This window comes from Aricia agestis, chromosome 4 (assembly GCF_905147365.1).
Source record: "Aricia agestis chromosome 4, ilAriAges1.1, whole genome shotgun sequence".
NCBI lineage: Eukaryota > Metazoa > Arthropoda > Insecta > Lepidoptera > Lycaenidae > Aricia > Aricia agestis.
The window spans coordinates 12,930,621-12,949,780 of NC_056409.1; the positions used below are offsets into that span (position 1 = coordinate 12,930,621).

A 19,160-nucleotide genomic window follows, 5' to 3' on the forward strand; every position below is an offset into this window, starting at 1 on the left:
TAGTTTGTTGGGCCTGCCGCATGGTTGGCCAACAGTTAGATTTGGCACACCTGATTGCAAAGCAGCCAACGATGCTGGCCAACAATGGGCCAACATAAAGGCCGTCAAAAGGCCTACGGTTGGTATATTTCATGCTTACTTGTGTAGGACCAACATTGTTAGGTTAACGTAGGGCCTACTGGATAGTCCCACGTAGGGCCTACTAGATAATATGGTTCGTTGGGCCTACTAGATATGGTTCTACGTTGGGCCTACTGGACAGTCCCACGTAGGGCCTACTATATATGGTTCTACGTTGGGCCTACTGGATAGTCCCACGTAGGGCCTACTAGATATGGTTCTACGTTGGGCCTACTAGATATGGTTCTACGTTGGGCCTACTAGATATGGTTCTACGTTGGGCCTACTAGATATGGTTCTACGTTGGGCCTACTAGATATGGTTCTACATTGGGCCTACTAGATATGGTTCTACGTTGGGCCTACTGGATAGTCCCACGTAGGGCCTACTAGATATGGTTCTACGTTGGGCCTACTGGATAGTCCCACGTAGGGCCTACTAGATATGGTTCCACGTTGGGCCTACTGGATAGTCCCACGTAGGGCCTACTAGATATGGTTCCACGTTGGGCTTACTCTGCATAGTCCCACGTAGGGCCTACTAGATATGGTTTAACGAAGGGCCAACTGAAAATTAATATGTGTAAGGCCAACATTGTTCATTGACGTAGGGCCTATCGAAGAAATTGTATGTAGGGCTAACGTAATGCTCATAATGTGGGGCCAACTTTATGTTCAGAACCATATTCCCACTGCAGGTTAAGGGTTGGATCATAATACCGGACATTGCTGTCATCCCATACAAAATGCTGTGGTCCGGTATTGTGCTCTGTATTGTAACCCAACCTTTAACCTGCAGTGAGGCTATGGTTCTGAAAATAAAGTTGGCCCCACATTATAAGCATTACGTTAGTCCTACATACAATTAAAGAGAAAGTAAATAAATTGACAAAATGCTTCATTACGAATTAAATTAATAGTCGATTGACAATACAACTTGGCCTCACACATAAACAAATGTATTTAAAAAAAAAAACAAAAAATATAATGGTTACAGTAATTTATTTGAATTATTATGCCTAAGTATAAAAACTTCGAAGTCATAAACTACAATTAAACCAAGTAGACATACTAAACAAATAGTGGCCAAAGGAATAATTTCCTCTGACGCCTAGAGATATAAAGGCACTGAAGATAGGACAGGCATAAACAAAATATTATCTCTTATTTGCAACTGGTCAATGAAAGTGACCCTAGCATAATACCTTTTTAGCCAGACAGGAGACAAATGAACAAACTGATACAGCAGAAAGTAAGCAAGAGATTGTAATGTTGATGCATTACAATCTCTTGCTGCATGGTGTTGCACCACTAACCGTATAGTTAGTGGTGCAACACCATGCTAACGAAAGGGAAACAGATGAATTGTTCGTCATTATTGAAACTGGGCAGTAGTAAACATTTTCTACTTATATCAGAAGGACTAAGATTCACGCTTTGTACGCAATTACTGACCATATATATACCCAACTTGCTGCTATGAATGGGTTCTTTGTAAAAGTCAGTTTTGTTTACAAAGCAGTTGCACCTCAAAGTATAGGAACTTACATCAGTTTCCACAATAGATTTAACAATAACAATATCACCATTTGAAGTAACAAAACAGGAATTTTTCTCTCTTTGTGAGGTACCAATAACGTAATCATTGTAATGTAGGTATTTTTCTTATCTAGTAATATTACTAACTCTGAAAAAAAGAATATTACTAGTAATATTCTTTTTTTCAGAGTTACAATTCTCACCCATTCTTTTAGCAACCTGCTCTAATGGCATGTTATGACCACGAACCATGTTCTTTATTTTAGACATAAAATTCTCAAAGGGAAATGCCGAAAAGTTATCAAGATGGCCAAAGTTATATGCGTCATCTGCCAAATGGAGCAGATTGTGGACGTTATATACAAGAAATTCGTTGCTGTACAAATCTGACATGTATAGAACAAAACAATGTAGCAAGTCGCCGGCGTACTGTCGCCATTCATCATGTTTACAAATATTTGCAGTGCATAATATGTAAATTGCACAGTGCAATAAAAGAAAATGCGCGTACAGTGTTTTGCTTAACACACCACGTAAAACAACAGGGCCTAAATACAAAATGAAAGCTCTGAACTTCGTAGCTTTCCAATATTTGAACATATTGATAGGTCTAGGACGTCTGGAAAATTCAGTGGGATATTTATCCCGTATCACCCGTAAACGTTCTGATATTTCGCCTATTTTCGAAGCAGGCATTCTGCATTTTTTTGGTCCATTTTCTAACCAACACCTTATCAGTTTTTTTACAACCCCCAGACACACCAAGTGCATGTAATCTAAAGGTACTTGGGTTATTAACCCTACATCAAGTTCAGATAGTATACTTTTTGATTGCTGGTGCTCGTCGCCATACAATTGATTTGAAAATCCAGCATCAGTTCTAAGGCGCATATCTGATGTGTATAACCAAACAGTCCTCCCCAGATATGTACCTTCTTGCTCGCATTTCTCACACCCATACAGTGAATTGAATGACTTAATACTTTTCAAAAAAGATCGCGCTGGTGCATCTGCTATTATGCAACTCACTCGGAAGTTATAATGTTGTCCATTAACAACCAACCCATGCTTTTCTAAATGGAGACATTCATCGACAAAAGGTCTAAGATAATCATTGGCATCGTTAGGTTTTGAAGAGCCATAATAAATTCCTACAATAATTGGTTCTTTATCAATGGACTGATCTAAAATGCTTAAAATAGGCCAAAATGAATTGCTGCTACTGGAATGCACTGGTAAACCATCAACATTAAGAGTTATAGTTATGTAAAAAGTACTTCCAAATTGTGACAGTTTTCTTTGCATCAGAGGATAGTAATTTGAACATAAACCAGCAGAAGCTCTTTTCTTTTACTGATTTTCAAGCCCAAAATACACATACGAGCCTCCTGCACATTGGACAACATTAATACTCCTTGGTGTCTGTAACAAAACGCGAGCATCTTTTGGCAAACTTGGATGGTATACTTGCAATCCTTCCAGTAGATGATTGAGTGCGGAGTGTGAAATATTGTACCGTTTAGACCAAGAAACTAGAAATGATTTTAAAACACTGTCATTTGTGTCAAACAGAAGGGGACTGTTTGGCAAATTAACATTGATAGTGACCGTCACTGTCACCAAGCATATTATTTGTATAGTTTGATTCACGAGTAAAATTACTGTTACCGACATCTACAGTATATGGTTGATTAGGTGGACTAGTTTCCCCACTGAGCCCGTTTAACTCTACAGATATTTCTTGTATCTTTAAGGCTAAATGTCTTTTCTTATTTCTAGTTGACAGCCCTGTGTAACGTTGATTATTGCTGGATAGAAGTTGGCTCAATTGTCCTGCGTCTGCTTTCTCGACCTCCATCTCTATCTTTGGAGAAGCGGAACCAGTTGCTAACCACGGTCTTTATCTCGTTTTCTGTAGCCGTTTCGGCGACTTTGTGCCGACGGAGAGCTTCTAAAATAACAAATTTATCGATTTTAGACGCGCTTTTATCCTACTATACCCTATTTTATTTAACATTAGAGAGTTACAAACTTAAATAATTAACTGTAAAAACAAGTTAGCTCTACAACCTTGCTTTTTGCAAATACTGTCGACGTCACCGCGATTGAATACCTCTTTTAAGGAAAGCAAATAAAGTTTGTATAACTTTTCTAATGTTAAAAAAAAACGAAGTTTAGATAACATTACAAAATGTGACTTTAGTCGCATTTGGTCCACTACAAAAAAAATTTGGTCCACTTCTCATTTGGTTAACTTTTGTTTAATATTTTTTATAAGACCTGTCATGGCATTCAAGGATGCAAAGAAAAGAAATTGAAATTAAAGACAAACGGTATTGCGGGTTGTACAGATGTGGACTCACAGGTGCAAATACAAGAAATTTATATTAGAGAAATTACACGGTTACATACACAACAGACCAACCGCAACCAGATAAGTCACAGGAGAATTTTCATTAAAACAAATATTTTTATTTGTGATTATCATAATCATAGTTAGAATTAAAATATTTTTGTAGTTATACATATAAATAGAATAACTAAAAAATATACTTATTTTTAGCTGTTACTCTTTCACAGATTGTCATGAGTCATTACAAATCAACCAAAACCAAATGTCCTTCAAATAAAAAAATTATACATACAATATTTAACCAAAAAATTAATACATATATGTTAGCAGAGTTAGAAAGGTAACCTGTTATTTAAACTTTATATAGGTAGTTATATTACTTACGTTTTTAGAAGAGGCTTACTTACCAGTAACAACTTTAATTAAAAGGTGATCTTGTAGCTTATGTTTTCCATTTTTGCCTGACCAATTACAGATTTCCGCAAGTTTGTTTGAAAACAGTTTTTCAAGAATCCTCCTTAATATTGCTGATGTTTTGTTACCGCCTACATAGCTCAAGTGGTTAACCTACAACAAAATATTTTGCACATAGTGCTTGCACATACATACATTCCAGACAGCCAAAAGATAAATAGTGTAATAGGTACTGCCTAGTGTAGTCAGTCATTATAAAAATAATTAAAAAGCTTACAAGTAGCATGTAATTTTCGTCCACTGTTAGCCAGACATCAATCTTTTTAATCTCTTCGATCTGGGTGCATGGTAAATTGACTCCTTCTGGCAGGGACAGGGCTTGATAACCAACAGCTACAGCCGTCGCAGTTGCTCCAGAGCGTAGTCTTTCCAATATTTCTTTTTGGTTTAATTGCAGTTCCTTGATGCCTTCCTCGAGTTTGGCAAGGTGTCGAGCAATCACAGCTAAAATTGTGAAAAATATCGATTAACATTACCTACTGATAAAGCTTATATCTATCTATCTATGTGACTATTTGTAACTACACAATATGCCAACGAGTTAATGGCGGTTAGGGATTAAGGTAGGGTTAGATGTTTTATAAAATTATTAATACCATATTTTAGAGCTCCTGGTCTCTCTAAAATAAGGCGCTTTCCCTACTAATATTATAAATAAAATTATTATATATAAATAAATAAAGTAGGGAAAGCGAACAGCTGAACCAATTTTGATGAAATTTGGTATCGAGATAGTTTGGCACTCAGGGATAAAAAGAGGCTATTTTTACTGGTGTCCATGGTGTTAATGTAAAAGGGTTACTATGCGGCCGAAGTCACGAGCAACAAGAGAGACCTCATGTATTAATGCTCACCATTTGATGCAACCACAGAAGATGTCGAAATATCTGAAGTTTGTCGTACAAGTACACCTGGAAATTGATGTGGTGTTGTTAAGTGTTATCCATCTCTGCCTCAGTCTCCTCCGCTATTTGTTTTCTGCCGGGCTCTGTAACAAATAAACATGTACTTAACTAGTTTTCCCAATCAGTGCTTCATTATGTAGATGGGGCACAATAGGGGAAATTAATGTTCCCTCTATTGAACACTGATATACTAGATATCAACAAAAATACTTGCCTTTTGGTGGTTTTGGAAAATTCATTCAATGGCCATCATCTTCTTCTTCACTGGATACTGACAGATATCTTGTAGTTTTTTTGTGTTTTCTTTTTAGCTTAATGTCTAGTTCTACTTCGGAATTAAGTTCGGCTTCTTTACATTTCTTTCTAGCACTGAGAAGGTCATCTAAAATCATACGAATAAAACATATTTTATTTCATGGAAAATCTATAATAGAAATGGAAGCAGAGCTAGGTACCTACTGTGTCTGTTTGCCTGCTTACTTATCCAAAGGTAGGTATTTGGGACTTTAGAAAACTCCCTTACATACCTAGTATCATTACATTACTGACTTACCAGTTACATAAAAAATGCGTCGAATTCCAAAAACATTCCACGTGTCATCATCTAAAATTGTGCCCGTAAGACATTTCTTGATCTTTTCGGAATTTTTAAATGGAGGCCATTTCTTGATCTTTTCGGAATTTTTAAATGGAGGCCAAGCACTATGTTTCTTAGTGGGTGAAATCCAAGACGAGCGCACAATAGCGACGCTGTCATCCTCACTAAATTCAACGACGCTATACATTTCTGAAATGAGTAAACCAATTACCTAACCTAGTAGGTACCTATCTATCTTGGGAAATGAACGTAAATCGGGCTATTACAATGATTAATATGATATATTATATAATATTATTGTATTGACTACCCCGTAAGTATAATACTTATTTCAGTTAGGTCCTTACATAAGTTTTTGAGGTTTTGTCACGATTTTGTTAGAAAATTTTAAAGAACATGGCGGTTCGGCGTCCCCCGCCTTAGCGTCTCTCTTTCACTACCTACTTTCTTTCCTAGTACAATAATCTCTCTTTGTTTGATACACACTGTAAACGTAGCTAATCTTAAAAATATTACTTTCTACTTACTTTAGGAATAGATATTCCGTTTTTTATCCTCTTGAAACCATGAAATTACAGGTATTTTCTTTTCTGCATCCAAACACTACGAGCACAAAATAGAAAGAATGCTAACGCTAGGCTTGGGTAAAAAAAATATATATATCAAAATATCGATATTTTTTCAGAAAATAATCGATATATTATATCGGCGATTTTTTATTCTTTTATATATCGATTTTCGATATTTATTTTCGGATATCAAAAACGATATTATTTCGCTTCGAATTTTCATTTTTTATTATATAATTTTTGAGATTGCCAACTATACAGGGTGCAATTAAACCTTCCTGCCAAATTTTTTCCAGGGCTTAGGTATCATTAGGAGAATCCATTTAACCAAAAAAAATTGGGTGTTATTTTTTTGTTAATGACATATTTTATCCCATTTAAAATCGTTGCAGAATGCTCACTCGCGGCGGTGGGTGTGATCGGGGGTGACGCGGGGCGAGGCGCGCGCGCGGGGGCACGTCACGCGCGGGCGACTCGTAGGCCGGTATAAATAGTCAGTACTTAAGATGCGACCCGGTCTCAAGACGCGGTTCGGCTCTGTGATTGGCCCAAATTTTGACAGCCAACCAATCACAGAGCCTGAACCGTGTCTTGAGACCGAGATGCATCTTGAGTACTGACTATTTATACCGGCCGTAGTGTCCGTTGTAGTGTTTTTTAGGATAACTTTCGGAAGCCATTTCTCAACATTTTAGTACTGAGTGATTATAAAAGAAAAAATACGTGTATTTTTATTTTTGACAAGGATCAATAAATATATCAGAATTTGGCAGGAAGGTTTAATTGCAGCTTGTATTAGTGAGGGAGCCCTAGAACAATTTTTTTTGTGATTACTAACAAGCTAATTTTTTGTGAATAGCTACATTTTGATATTTAAGATGAACAACATTTTTATTTTAGGTCAAGGACAAGGACAAGGTTACTTTTAATTTATATAACTATTAACCTACAAATATTATACAAAAAATCTGCTGGTCAGGGTTCCGTTTTAGGGTACAGTAGTCAACCAAGTTTTGTTGATTACAGAACCCTAAAACCTTGTCTTACAAATAAAACAATCCATATTTTAGGACCATCAAGTCAAAGTATGAAATACTTTCTATCTCTGTTAGCTACCACTTTCGAGATTTTTCGAAAATAAAAATGTTGTTTGTCTTATCAAAATGTAGCTACTCACAAAAAATTTGCTTGTTAGTAATCACAAAAAAATTTGTTCTAGGGCTTCCGTAATACGAGTATTTCTAATTAGTCTGTGCTTCCGTACTATATAGATAACCTTCTCGAGGCTCGAGGCTTAAGCAAAAAATATCGATATATCGGAATATCGATATTTTAAAAAAATATATATCGATACATTTGAAAAGTATCGATACGATATATATCGATATATTTTTTCCATTTGCTCATCCCTAGCTAACGCATCAGACAGCTCACAGCGCTCTTCCATAGTGAAAAGATGTGCTTGTGCCATATAACCGCACATGTTGATTTTGACATTTTGTTTTTTTTATAATGGGACTAAAATTATTCACGGAGATTCTTTCATAACCTTAATGGCATGAATTACACCATCAATATAATCACGATTCCGTGATAATATTGATGGTGTAAGCGGCCGAATCGCAGAATTTATTTATTTATTTTTATTAGGAACAACAACAGCCATCATTCTTATATCACTAATGACACTTGTAGGTATAGCTAATATTATTTTGTAAGCTATAATACATTTTAGGCAATTATAAGCTATACTTAACAGTAGGAAGTAGGGCCAATAATAGTTGTTCACTTATTACAATCTTAAATAGATGTTATTAAAAACTTAATAAGTATAACAACTTGTGTAAGAAATTTTTTTTTTATTAATCATGATTTTTTATCAGAGATTCTTGAAATCCACGCGATACTGGGGGGCGTGGCTTCCACAGATTATGCGATCTCGTTGGGCCTATGTTGGGTATTTGTACATATGTGTTGTAGGCTACACAACCAAAAACACTTAAAGGGCCTTCGTTGGCAGATTGTTGAATTTCACTGTTGGCAGCAGAACGTAAAATCAATGTTGGGCCTATGTTGGGTATTTGTACATATGTGTTGTAGGCTACACAACAGAAAGCCACAGTAGGGCCTTCGTTGGCCGGTTGTCACCAATCACTGTTGGAAAACTATAACAAAATATATGTTGGGCCTACGTTGGGTATTTGTACAGATGTCCTGTAGGCTAGACAACCAAAAGCCACAGTAGGGCCTTCGTTGGCAGGTTATCACCAATCACAGTTGGGAAAATAAAACAAAATATATGTTGGGCCTATGTTGGGTATTTGTACATATGTGTTGTAGGCTACACAACCAAAAACACTTAAAGGGCCTTCGTTGGCAGATTGTTGAATTTCACTGTTGGCAGCAGAACGTAAAATCAATGTTGGGCCTATGTTGGGTATTTGTACATATGTGTTGTAGGCTACACAACAGAAAGCCACAGTAGGGCCTTCGTTGGCCGGTTGTCACCAATCACTGTTGGAAAACTATAACAAAATATATGTTGGGCCTACGTTGGGTATTTGTACAGATGTCCTGTAGGCTACACAACCAAAAGCCACAGTAGGGCCTTCGTTGGCAGGTTATCACCAATCACTGTTGGGAAAATAATACAAAATATATGTTGGGCCTATGTTGGGTATTTGTACATATGTATTGTAGGCTACACAACCAAAAACACTTAAAGGGCCTTCGTTGGCAGATTGTTGAATTTCACTGTTGGCAGCAGAACGTAAAATCAATGTTGGGCCTATGTTGAGTACTTGTATAGATGTTCTGTAGACTACACAACCAAAAGCCACTGTAGGGCCTTCGTTGGCAGGTTATCACCAATCACTGTTGGGAAAATAATACAAAATATATGTTGGGCCTATGTTGGGTATTTGTACATATGTATTGTAGGCTACACAACCAAAAACACTTAAAGGGCCTTCGTTGGCAGATTGTTGAATTTCACTGTTGGCAGCAGAACGTAAAATCAATGTTGGGCCTATGTTGGGTATTTGTACATATGTGTTGCAGGCTACACAACAGAAAGCCACAGTAGGGCCTTCGTTGGCCGGTTGTCACCAATCACTGTTGGAAAACTATAACAAAATATATGTTGGGCCTACGTTGGGTATTTGTACAGATGTCCTGTAGGCTACACAACCAAAAGCCACAGTAGGGCCTTCGTTGGCAGGTTATCACCAATCACTGTTGGGAAAATAATACAAAATATATGTTGGGCCTATGTTGGGTATTTGTACATATGTATTGTAGGCTACACAACCAAAAACACTTAAAGGGCCTTCGTTGGCAGATTGTTGAATTTCACTGTTGGCAGCAGAACGTAAAATCAATGTTGGGCCTATGTTGAGTACTTGTATAGATGTTCTGTAGACTACACAACCAAAAGCCACTGTAGGGCCTTCGTTGGCCGGTTGTCACCAATCACTGTTGGAAAACTATAACAAAATATATGTTGGGCCTACGTTGGGTATTTGTACAGATGTCCTGTAGGCTAGACAACCAAAAGCCACAGTAGGGCCTTCGTTGGCAGGTTATCACCAATCACAGTTGGGAAAATAAAACAAAATATATGTTGGGCCTATGTTGGGTATTTGTACATATGTGTTGTAGGCTACACAACCAAAAACACTTAAAGGGCCTTCGTTGGCAGATTGTTGAATTTCACTGTTGGCAGCAGAACGTAAAATCAATGTTGGGCCTATGTTGGGTATTTGTACATATGTGTTGTAGGCTACACAACAGAAAGCCACAGTAGGGCCTTCGTTGACTGGTTGTCACCAATCACTGTTGGAAAACTATAACAAAATATATGTTGGGCCTATGTTGGGTATTTGTACAGATGTCCTGTAGGCTACACAACCAAAAGCCACAGTAGGGCCTTCGTTGGCAGGTTATCACCAATCACTGTTGGGAAAATAATACAAAATATATGTTGGGCCTATGTTGGGTATTTGTACAGATGTCCTGTAGGCTACACAACCAAAAGCCACAGTAGGGCCTTCGTTGACTGGTTGTCACCAATCACTGTTGGAAAACTATAACAAAATATATGTTGGGCCTATGTTGGGTATTTGTACAGATGTCCTGTAGGCTACACAACCAAAAGCCGCAGTAGGGCCTTCGTTGGCAGGTTATCACCAATCACAGTTGGGAAAATAAAATAAAATATATGTTGGGCCTATGGTGGGTATTTGTACAGATGTCCTGTAGGCTACACAACCAAAAGCCACAGTAGGGCCTTCGTTGGCCTGTTGTCACCAATCACTGTTGGAAAACTATAACAAAATATATGTTGGGCCTATGTTGGGTATTTGTACAGATGTCCTGTAGGCTAGACAACCAAAAGCCACAGTAGGGCCTTCGTTGGCAGGTTATCACCAATCACAGTTGGGAAAATAAAACAAAATATATGTTGGGCCTATGTTGGGTATTTGTACATATGTGTTGTAGGCTACACAACAGAAAGCCACAGTAGGGCCTTCGTTGACTGGTTGTCACCAATCACTGTTGGAAAACTATAACAAAATATATGTTGGGCCTATGTTGGGTATTTGTACAGATGTCCTGTAGGCTACACAACCAAAAGCCACAGTAGGGCCTTCGTTGGCAGGTTATCACCAATCACTGTTGGGAAAATAATATGTTGGGCCTATGTTGGGTATTTGTACATATGTATTGTAGGCTACACAACCAAAAAGACTTAAAGGGCCTTCGTTGGCAGATTGTTGAATTTCACTGTTGGCAGCAGAACGTAAAATCAATGTTGGGCCTATGTTGAGTACTTGTATAGATGTTCTGTAGACTACACAACCAAAAGCCACTGTAGGGCCTTCGTTGGCAGGTTATCACCAATCACTGTTGGGAAAATAAAACAAAATATTTGTTGGGCCTATGTTGGGTATTTGTACATATGTGTTGTAGGCTACACAACCAAAAACACTTAAAGGGCCTTCGTTGGCAGATTGTTGAATTTCACTGTTGGCAGCAGAACGTAAAATCAATGTTGGGTCTATGTTGAGTATTTGTATAGATGTTCTGTAGGCTACACAACAAAAAGCCGCAGTAGGGCCTTCGTTGGCATTTTACTGTTGGCGGCGGAACGTAAAATTTATGTTGGGCCATTGTTGGCTCTTCGTTCGGAATTTTAGTGTAGGAATTTACGATTGGCTTTTTGTAGGCCCTTTGTTGGGATTTTCTCACACCATTCCCCGACAGTTTACCAACCGTTGGCAATCGTTGGCCAACGGAGTGTGCTACTAGGGTGGAGTTCACTGTGAAACTAGCAGCGCTGAAAGAGCAACTTTTTTAAAAACTTTTGTATGGGAAAACTCATGGCGCTGGGGTGCTTGTCAAAATTTTGTCTTTCAGCACTGCTATTTTCACAGTGAACTCTACAGGGAACACATACCACACCCTAAAGTATTATCACTTAGTATTGTTTATGTTTAATTTACTTACTTATTATTGTTTATACGTGGGAGAGCCATGCTTCGGCACGAATGGGCCGGCTCGACCGGAAAAATACCACGTTCTCACAGAAAACCGGCGTGAAACAGCGCTTGCGCTGGGTTTCGCCGAGTGAGTGAGTTTACCGGAGGCCCAATCCCCTACCCTATTTCCTTCCCTACCCTCCCCTATTTCCTTCCCTTCGCATCCCTACCCTCCCTTATTACCCTATTACCTCTTAAAAGGCCGGCAACGCACGCGCAGCTCTTCTGATGCTGCGAGTGTCCATGGGCGACGGAAGTTGGTTTCCATCAGGTGACCCGTTTGCTCGTTTGCCCCCTTATTTCATAAAAAAAATCATGCAAAATTTCCACTTTAGGTTGTAATATCGGCTTCTTTCGAAGAACATCTTTAACTCTTCACCAAAAAGATATCAAACTTAAAAATAATAATTGGTTATTGTCTGGTCGCGAAGCTCTGATAGTCGCAGAAGTAGATTGCCATGCTAATACGTACTTGTGAACAAAATAACAATATTTTCATTTGCATTTAAAAAAGACCATGCGTTCCGAGCTATAGATAATGGACGAATTTCTAATTGCTGGCCACAGTTCTTTAGTCACACTTTCAGTTTTGTTATTTTATTGTTTATTAATGTACGGTGCGCACAGTCTTTTAATGATAGTTTGATATTGATTTGATAGAGAGCGAGAGAAAGTACGTTTTTGATATTAAAGTTGTTTATTAATCGACTGATAGAATGATACGAGTACGCGCGGAATGATTGATGACCGAATGCGAGCTGAACTTATTGCTGACAATTACTAAAATTGTGTGAAATGGTGACGATACAATTTTGTTTGATGAATATCGATGTATCGTTGCAGCCGTCGATAATATTCGTGGACGAGGTGGACTCGCTGCTGTGTGAGCGGTCGAGCAGCGAGCACGAGGCGTCGCGGCGGCTGAAGACGGAGTTCCTTGTGGAGTTCGACGGGCTGCCCGCCGCCGGTGCCGACCGCCTGCTCGTCATGGCCGCCACCAACCGCCCGCACGAGCTCGACGAAGCCGCGCTCAGGTTAGCTTCCGACCAAGATATTTGTACGGCGTTGTAGGCTTGAATTTACAAGGCTACTAATTCGGAATGAGGAATTTGACAATGATCTAATCCGAGTCTTAATGTGGCTTACCGATCCTCGCGACACGTCGTTTACCTCGTTCCAGCGAGGATCGGTAAGCCACCTTAAGAAAATAAAATAAAGAAATGGTTTATTCAATTTCCTACGAGGATTTACAGTACTCCAATATAAATCACCAGTGAATTTCTTTTCAATTATCTTTGACACAGTAATTCCTTATACTTAATCCACATTCGCAGGCGGTTCCCGAAGCGCGTGTACGTGGCGCTACCGGACGAGCGTACGCGGGCGGCGCTGCTGCGGCGCGTGCTGGCGCGCGGGGCGGCAGCGTGCGCGCTCGCCGACGATGAGCTGGCCCGCCTCGCCGCACTCACCGACGGCTACTCCGGCAGCGACCTCACCGCGCTGTGTCGAGACGCCGCGCTAGGACCGATACGGGGTATGTAGTAGACAGGGCCTGTTTCACTGCTATCCACAACTTATCTGACAGATGGAGTGTGGAGTATCTGTCAGAAAGGTTGTGGCACTAATATGACTTATGAATAAGGGTCACTTCAGACCGCAACTCGACGCGTAGATCACGGAGCTAATACAAAGAGGAGCTGGCCTAAGCAACTGTGCATTGTGATTTTCAACTAGGTCCTGACGTCATCATTGTGGGCGGGGCTTAAGTCAGTACACTTTCAGCGTTTGTCAGGTGCACACGTAACGAGACTCCCAATAAATTAGTGTTTTCTGCATTTTTAACAAGGAAAGGATGAAGTATTGTGTTTTACAATGTCAAAAACACTCAGACAGACGTTCTGATAATATAAATACCATCACATTTCATTTGGAAATAATTTTAAATGTAATTTAAATATAAAAGTTCTAGAACATTTCAGCTTTCAGCGTTAATTATACTACTTGACACTAGATGGTCAAACCTTTGAAAGATAATACAGACGTAAATGCGTATAATTTTGCATAAGTTTATTACAATAATCATACTTGAATACTTAAAACCGTTATACACTTAGTCTTAAACACATTTAAATAGCTAAAACCGTGCTAAAACACAATTATATAGCTTTTATTGTGATATTACTTTTAAACCGCCATCTGTCGTCACCTATGATAACTATTTGAATCGTAACAAAATATCCAGGGCAGTAGTACGTCCCATAATATTCAAGACAAACTGACATCTTGTGTGAGATAGTTGAACTACGTGGTAACATCAACATCGACCTAAGCTAGTTGTTTTGCTTTTAGCCGATAGATGAAATATTGAGAAGTGGGCGGAGCTTGACACCCCCTCACCCCGCAAATTGTCACGCGTCGTTTCATAAGGAAACTTGATTACAACACCTCCTCTTAGTATGAGCTCCGTGGCGTAGATGCATTTCTAAATTTGTATGGATTTGACAGATGTGCAAGACGTCTCACGTTCACGAAATAAGACCAGCTTTGAGCACGGAATACTGTAAAGGATGGTTTTTAGCGCGGTAAACTGATAAACAAATTACTGCGCAATAAAGTTAGAACTGCATCTATTAACTATTTTTTGTAATATAGTATGATCATTACGCATATTTTCCTACATCGCTTGTCATTTCCTCAAAAAAAATATAGGTGGCACTATTGAATTAATAAAACAGTGGATCTTATTCAGGCGCGATAAACGATTTTCAGTTATGTGTAGATGATCTTAATTCTTATACATAAACACTCCCGTGACGTACTTTTCTAACGAAGTTTTTTCTAAGAAGCCTTTTATTTACAGAACTAGATCCGGAGGAGGTGAAATGTTTGGACTTATCGTTGGTGCGGAGTATCACGTTCCAAGATTTCATAGAGGCGTTGAAACGGATCCGACCGTCCGTGTCGCCGCACAGTCTCGTCGCGTACGAGAAGTGGTCGGTGCAGTACGGCGAACTAGGAGTTTGAGTATTAAGTATACAGGTATTTGTTATGCTCCTTACACCTCTAATACACACGTATTTAGGCGTCCCCCATATTAGGCGGGCGTGTGAGCGAGAGAACGTTGCGCTGTGCGCTTGTCTTTCTTCAATATAATGATTAATGAACAATAGGATAGCATTATATGGTTAAATATACAGCGTTTAAAAATAGACATTTTTGAATATTATGACACTTATTTAGGTCATGTTCTCCTGAAAAATATAACAATTGCTTTAATATGTGGTTATGTTTCTCATATCATGTACTGTTCTGTTTCAGGTGTTGGTTTTGGTAAAATATTACAATACGGACGGTGAGTCATAATGGTTAAGAAATTTGGGATGGAGCGAGGCGGACGTGACTTTTTGAACTCATATATTGTTGTAACGCTCAAATCTAAACCTATCTTAAATGTACTATTTCTTGACATGTTTTCGACGAGCTCTCGTTCTCACTCTTATGATATCTTATGAGGAGCGAGTGAACCAACTGAAGTAATCTATTGGGACTTAAAATCTTAACTTCATAAATTTTAAAGTATTTTCCTATGTAATATAAGATTTCGATGTATAAGCGAATTATAACCGTTCTAGTCAAAGTAATCAGGTTAACTTTAGCCGAGTATTCGCCGCGTACCAGTAACTGGTTGATCTCCTGCCCTTGGCCCCGTTCGGCGAGGGTTCAGCTTTCGATGTTTACACCTAAGGCGCTTGCACATCGCTTCTCGAAACGTGTGACGTTTTCGACCCGTCCAAGATGAATCCGTTTGAATATCATCCTTATGATTATAGTATTACGATTCGAAATCCGATGGCCTTTCGAATTTGTTAAAAATAAGTAACGATTCGAACTTATTGACAATTATTTGACGGCCATTTCCTCGAAACTTTACCAAGAAAAAGAATCAAACAATTCCACGATTTCTGCTCGATGATTTTAATATATTATCGAAACGAGCTAAAACACTTATCCCGAATACAAAATATTTGTTGTACAAAATGTGTTTGAACTTTTTATACGTAGTTAGTGTATGTTTTAATGGTATGTATGAATATATTGCAGTTTTAGTAGTAGTTTAATAAAATTTATTGTTTTTACTTTGTAATTTTATGCATTTTTAAATTTCATCAGCAATATGTAATAACTAATAAGTAATAAACTATTAACTAATATCAATACTTTATGCATTTATCTATGACATTTTAGCGATTTTTAAATTATGTAAGTATGTATTTAAAATTGTTTTTAATTAATCTCGTGTAAACGACTTTGAATTTTTTATTAAACGTTTCTGAGACAAAATTTTCCAAATGTCATCGACAATCTATGAAATACTTTATTATAATAATAAGTATTATTATTTTGAAACGAACAATAATTACGAACTTTAACAAGCTATTTCAAAAATTATGAAATATTTTTAAAAAATCCATGCATACTATAATAATAATTTGTAAATCGGTCCTTTTAGATTGTCGATGGATTGTTTAAGATAGGTCGATTATGTATTTGATATTAAAATTTGTTTATTGATGTACGAAAACTTATGCCATATTTATCATCAGAAGAAACAACACATTTTGTTTTGCTATTAATTGTTTCATATTATTACTATGTCGCCGTGTCTTCTGATGATTTTAATTTATATTGTGTTAGTAATTTTGTTGATTTTTTGTTAACTTGAAAGTATTTGTATTGTGCCGTTCTGTAGCTATGTAATTTATTGTAGTGTAGTGATATAAAGACATTTGTAACGGGTAGTAGCTTCCATTTAGCAGAAAGCAAAACGACCGCTCAAAATAAGAACCAAATCTGTATTGTTTATGTTTCTATATCGTATGAAGCAGTATAATAAGACATGTGATAACTCATCTAAAATTATGTACTATTATTATTATGACGTCATCTTTTACAATACAGACATTAGTGCATTTGTAGTTTTATGTATTTATAACATAGAGTAATTTACTTTTTCATTTTAATTATAGAATTTTGCTTTCTGTTGAATACAATTATTTGGTCCTTGTTATTATTACAAGTTGTTTGTTTAGTAAGCTCTTACTTTAAGAGTTGAAAATTCTCCATTTGTATTAAAATAATATTTTATAGGTGAATTTTTGATTAGAAATGTTAAAATTCGTAAAACAAAATTTCACCGGCGCACACGCTAAGAAAACAATGGACATCAGGCATTCTGGTCTAAAAATTAATAAATGTGCGGCCGGAACTAAGAATATTTCCAATAGCTAGGTTATTTACACCTTAAACTAATTCTATTTATTTAACACTTACTATACGTTTTTTATCAGTTATACAATTTTCGTACGTAGGTAACTCATAATAATAATAAATAATACTTAATATAAAAAATGCAGTTACAGGGTTAAGTCCATATACGAGTATGTTTTAAGTTCTTAATATGGCCTTGCTTTTTAAATAATCCTAGGTCTGGCCGCGCAGCTATTTTTTTAAACCAACATTGTATGGAAATTGCCTGATGTCCTCTATTGTCATAATTTTATTCTATTTCTATAAACAAAAATGATGTCTAATAATTTTTTTGTCTTTACTAGTTACTTATTTCACATCCACGTTAATTTAGTTATGAAACACTTTAAATCAAAATTCAGTAGATGTTATATAGAATCTAATATGTATTAGTTTTACTTCCGTTTCGTACAAATATCTGTAAATCTTCCGTAGATTACAAATTTAGCCTACCAGTAATGTATACTAGATGAAAAATTTATGATAATGAAAATCACTAGCCAAATAATATTTTATAAATCAGATAAACCATGTAGATTTAAAAAATCATTACGGAGTAGCGATCGAGCGACGTAGATGTTACGCAGTGGGTAGGTATATTTTTACAAATGCTTCATTCGTAGTAGTCGTGTATCTTTGTAAAATAACGGACATGCTACGTAATTTAATAAGAATTATGTCACTTGAATTTATAACATCGTATTAAGTCATAATCCTTAAAAGTCAAAATGTTTGCAGAGCGTCGCGACGCAATCGCTGCGTACATCTTGGCGTGCTTACGTTTACTACTCAATAATGTAAAGCATTCACCAATCATTTAAATTTTGTATAAAAGAATATTGAGTGAAGCTGGGCCGAGTGTTGCTTTGACTGGCCTATAAACAATTATTAATATTATTGCGTGGCATGTCTATTATACTAGATAGTAAATGTAGTACGCGTTCAACGTTCGTCGCAATATACATAGTTTTCTGCCTCCAACACATTTGCTTGCCTTCAGGGTTTGCTGCTTGGCTTTTAGGTAAAGGGTGAAAACGGGATCCTATTACTAAGACTTCGATGTCTGTCCGTCTGTCTGTCTGTGTGTCTCCAGGCTGTAACTCAAGAACCGCTATAGCTAGACTTCTGAAATTTCCCCAGATTGCGTGTATATCTGTTGTCGCTATAACAGCAAATACTAAAAACAAAACAAATTAAGTATGTAAGGGGCTCCCATATAGGCACTTGAAACATACACAAAATATTTAACTACATTCGTACTTTAATAAGTAATAATAAAATTTAAATAAATTAAATAATTAAGTGGGGCTCCTATACGAAAAACAATTTTCAGCCTATTTTTGCTCTATTGTGGTACGGAACCCTTCATGCGCGAGTCCAACTCGCACTTGGCCGATTTTTAGGAGTTTAATCCAATCCAATATTTTTTAAATAAACTAGTTTAATCTTATGTTCGAAACTTAAAGACATACTTGTGTTAACGAGTTTCCAATTAATAAAATTCCTCGTCCAATATTCTATGGACATTAGACGCTTTTCTACCGTATTTTTGCTCAAACTACGATTATTTTTATAGCTTTCTCTGCCATTAATTTTACGCAACAACTATATAATTATTATAATCAACAATGATCTTACCGCATTAAGCTCAACCTTACCGTTAATATGTTTGCACGCTTAACCTAACAATAAGTTGGTTGTGGTTTTTTATACTTTGCGATTTTCATATCCAATCTTTATACCTTAGAATTTATAG

At 37.2% G+C, this 19,160-nt stretch overlaps 1 protein-coding gene and 1 long non-coding RNA gene across 3 annotated transcripts in view; one reads left to right on the top strand and one right to left on the bottom strand.

The window, feature by feature from the left end:
* The window catches only part of LOC121725946 (spastin), a 35,014-nt gene extending 18,763 nt beyond the window's left edge, over window positions 1-16,251 (top strand). Inside the window, exons 8-11 of one of the 2 annotated variants that reach the window (XM_042113146.1) lie at window positions 12,941-13,131; window positions 13,432-13,631; window positions 14,958-15,136; window positions 15,416-16,251. In XM_042113146.1, the coding sequence (XP_041969080.1) occupies window positions 12,941-13,131; window positions 13,432-13,631; window positions 14,958-15,121 (555 nt within the window). In that variant the 3' untranslated portion in view covers window positions 15,122-15,136; window positions 15,416-16,251. The remainder of the gene's footprint in view (window positions 1-12,940; window positions 13,132-13,431; window positions 13,632-14,957; window positions 15,137-15,415) is intronic. The other variant, XM_042113147.1, reaches the window with a different exon arrangement.
* Window positions 3,289-5,469, bottom strand: LOC121725948. Its single transcript, XR_006035464.1, has 4 exons — window positions 5,340-5,469; window positions 4,703-4,929; window positions 4,419-4,578; window positions 3,289-3,609 (listed from the first exon to the last, which is right to left on the bottom strand). It is a non-coding gene; the product is annotated as an uncharacterized LOC121725948 (long non-coding RNA).
* Window positions 16,252-19,160: the final 2,909 nt, after the last annotated feature.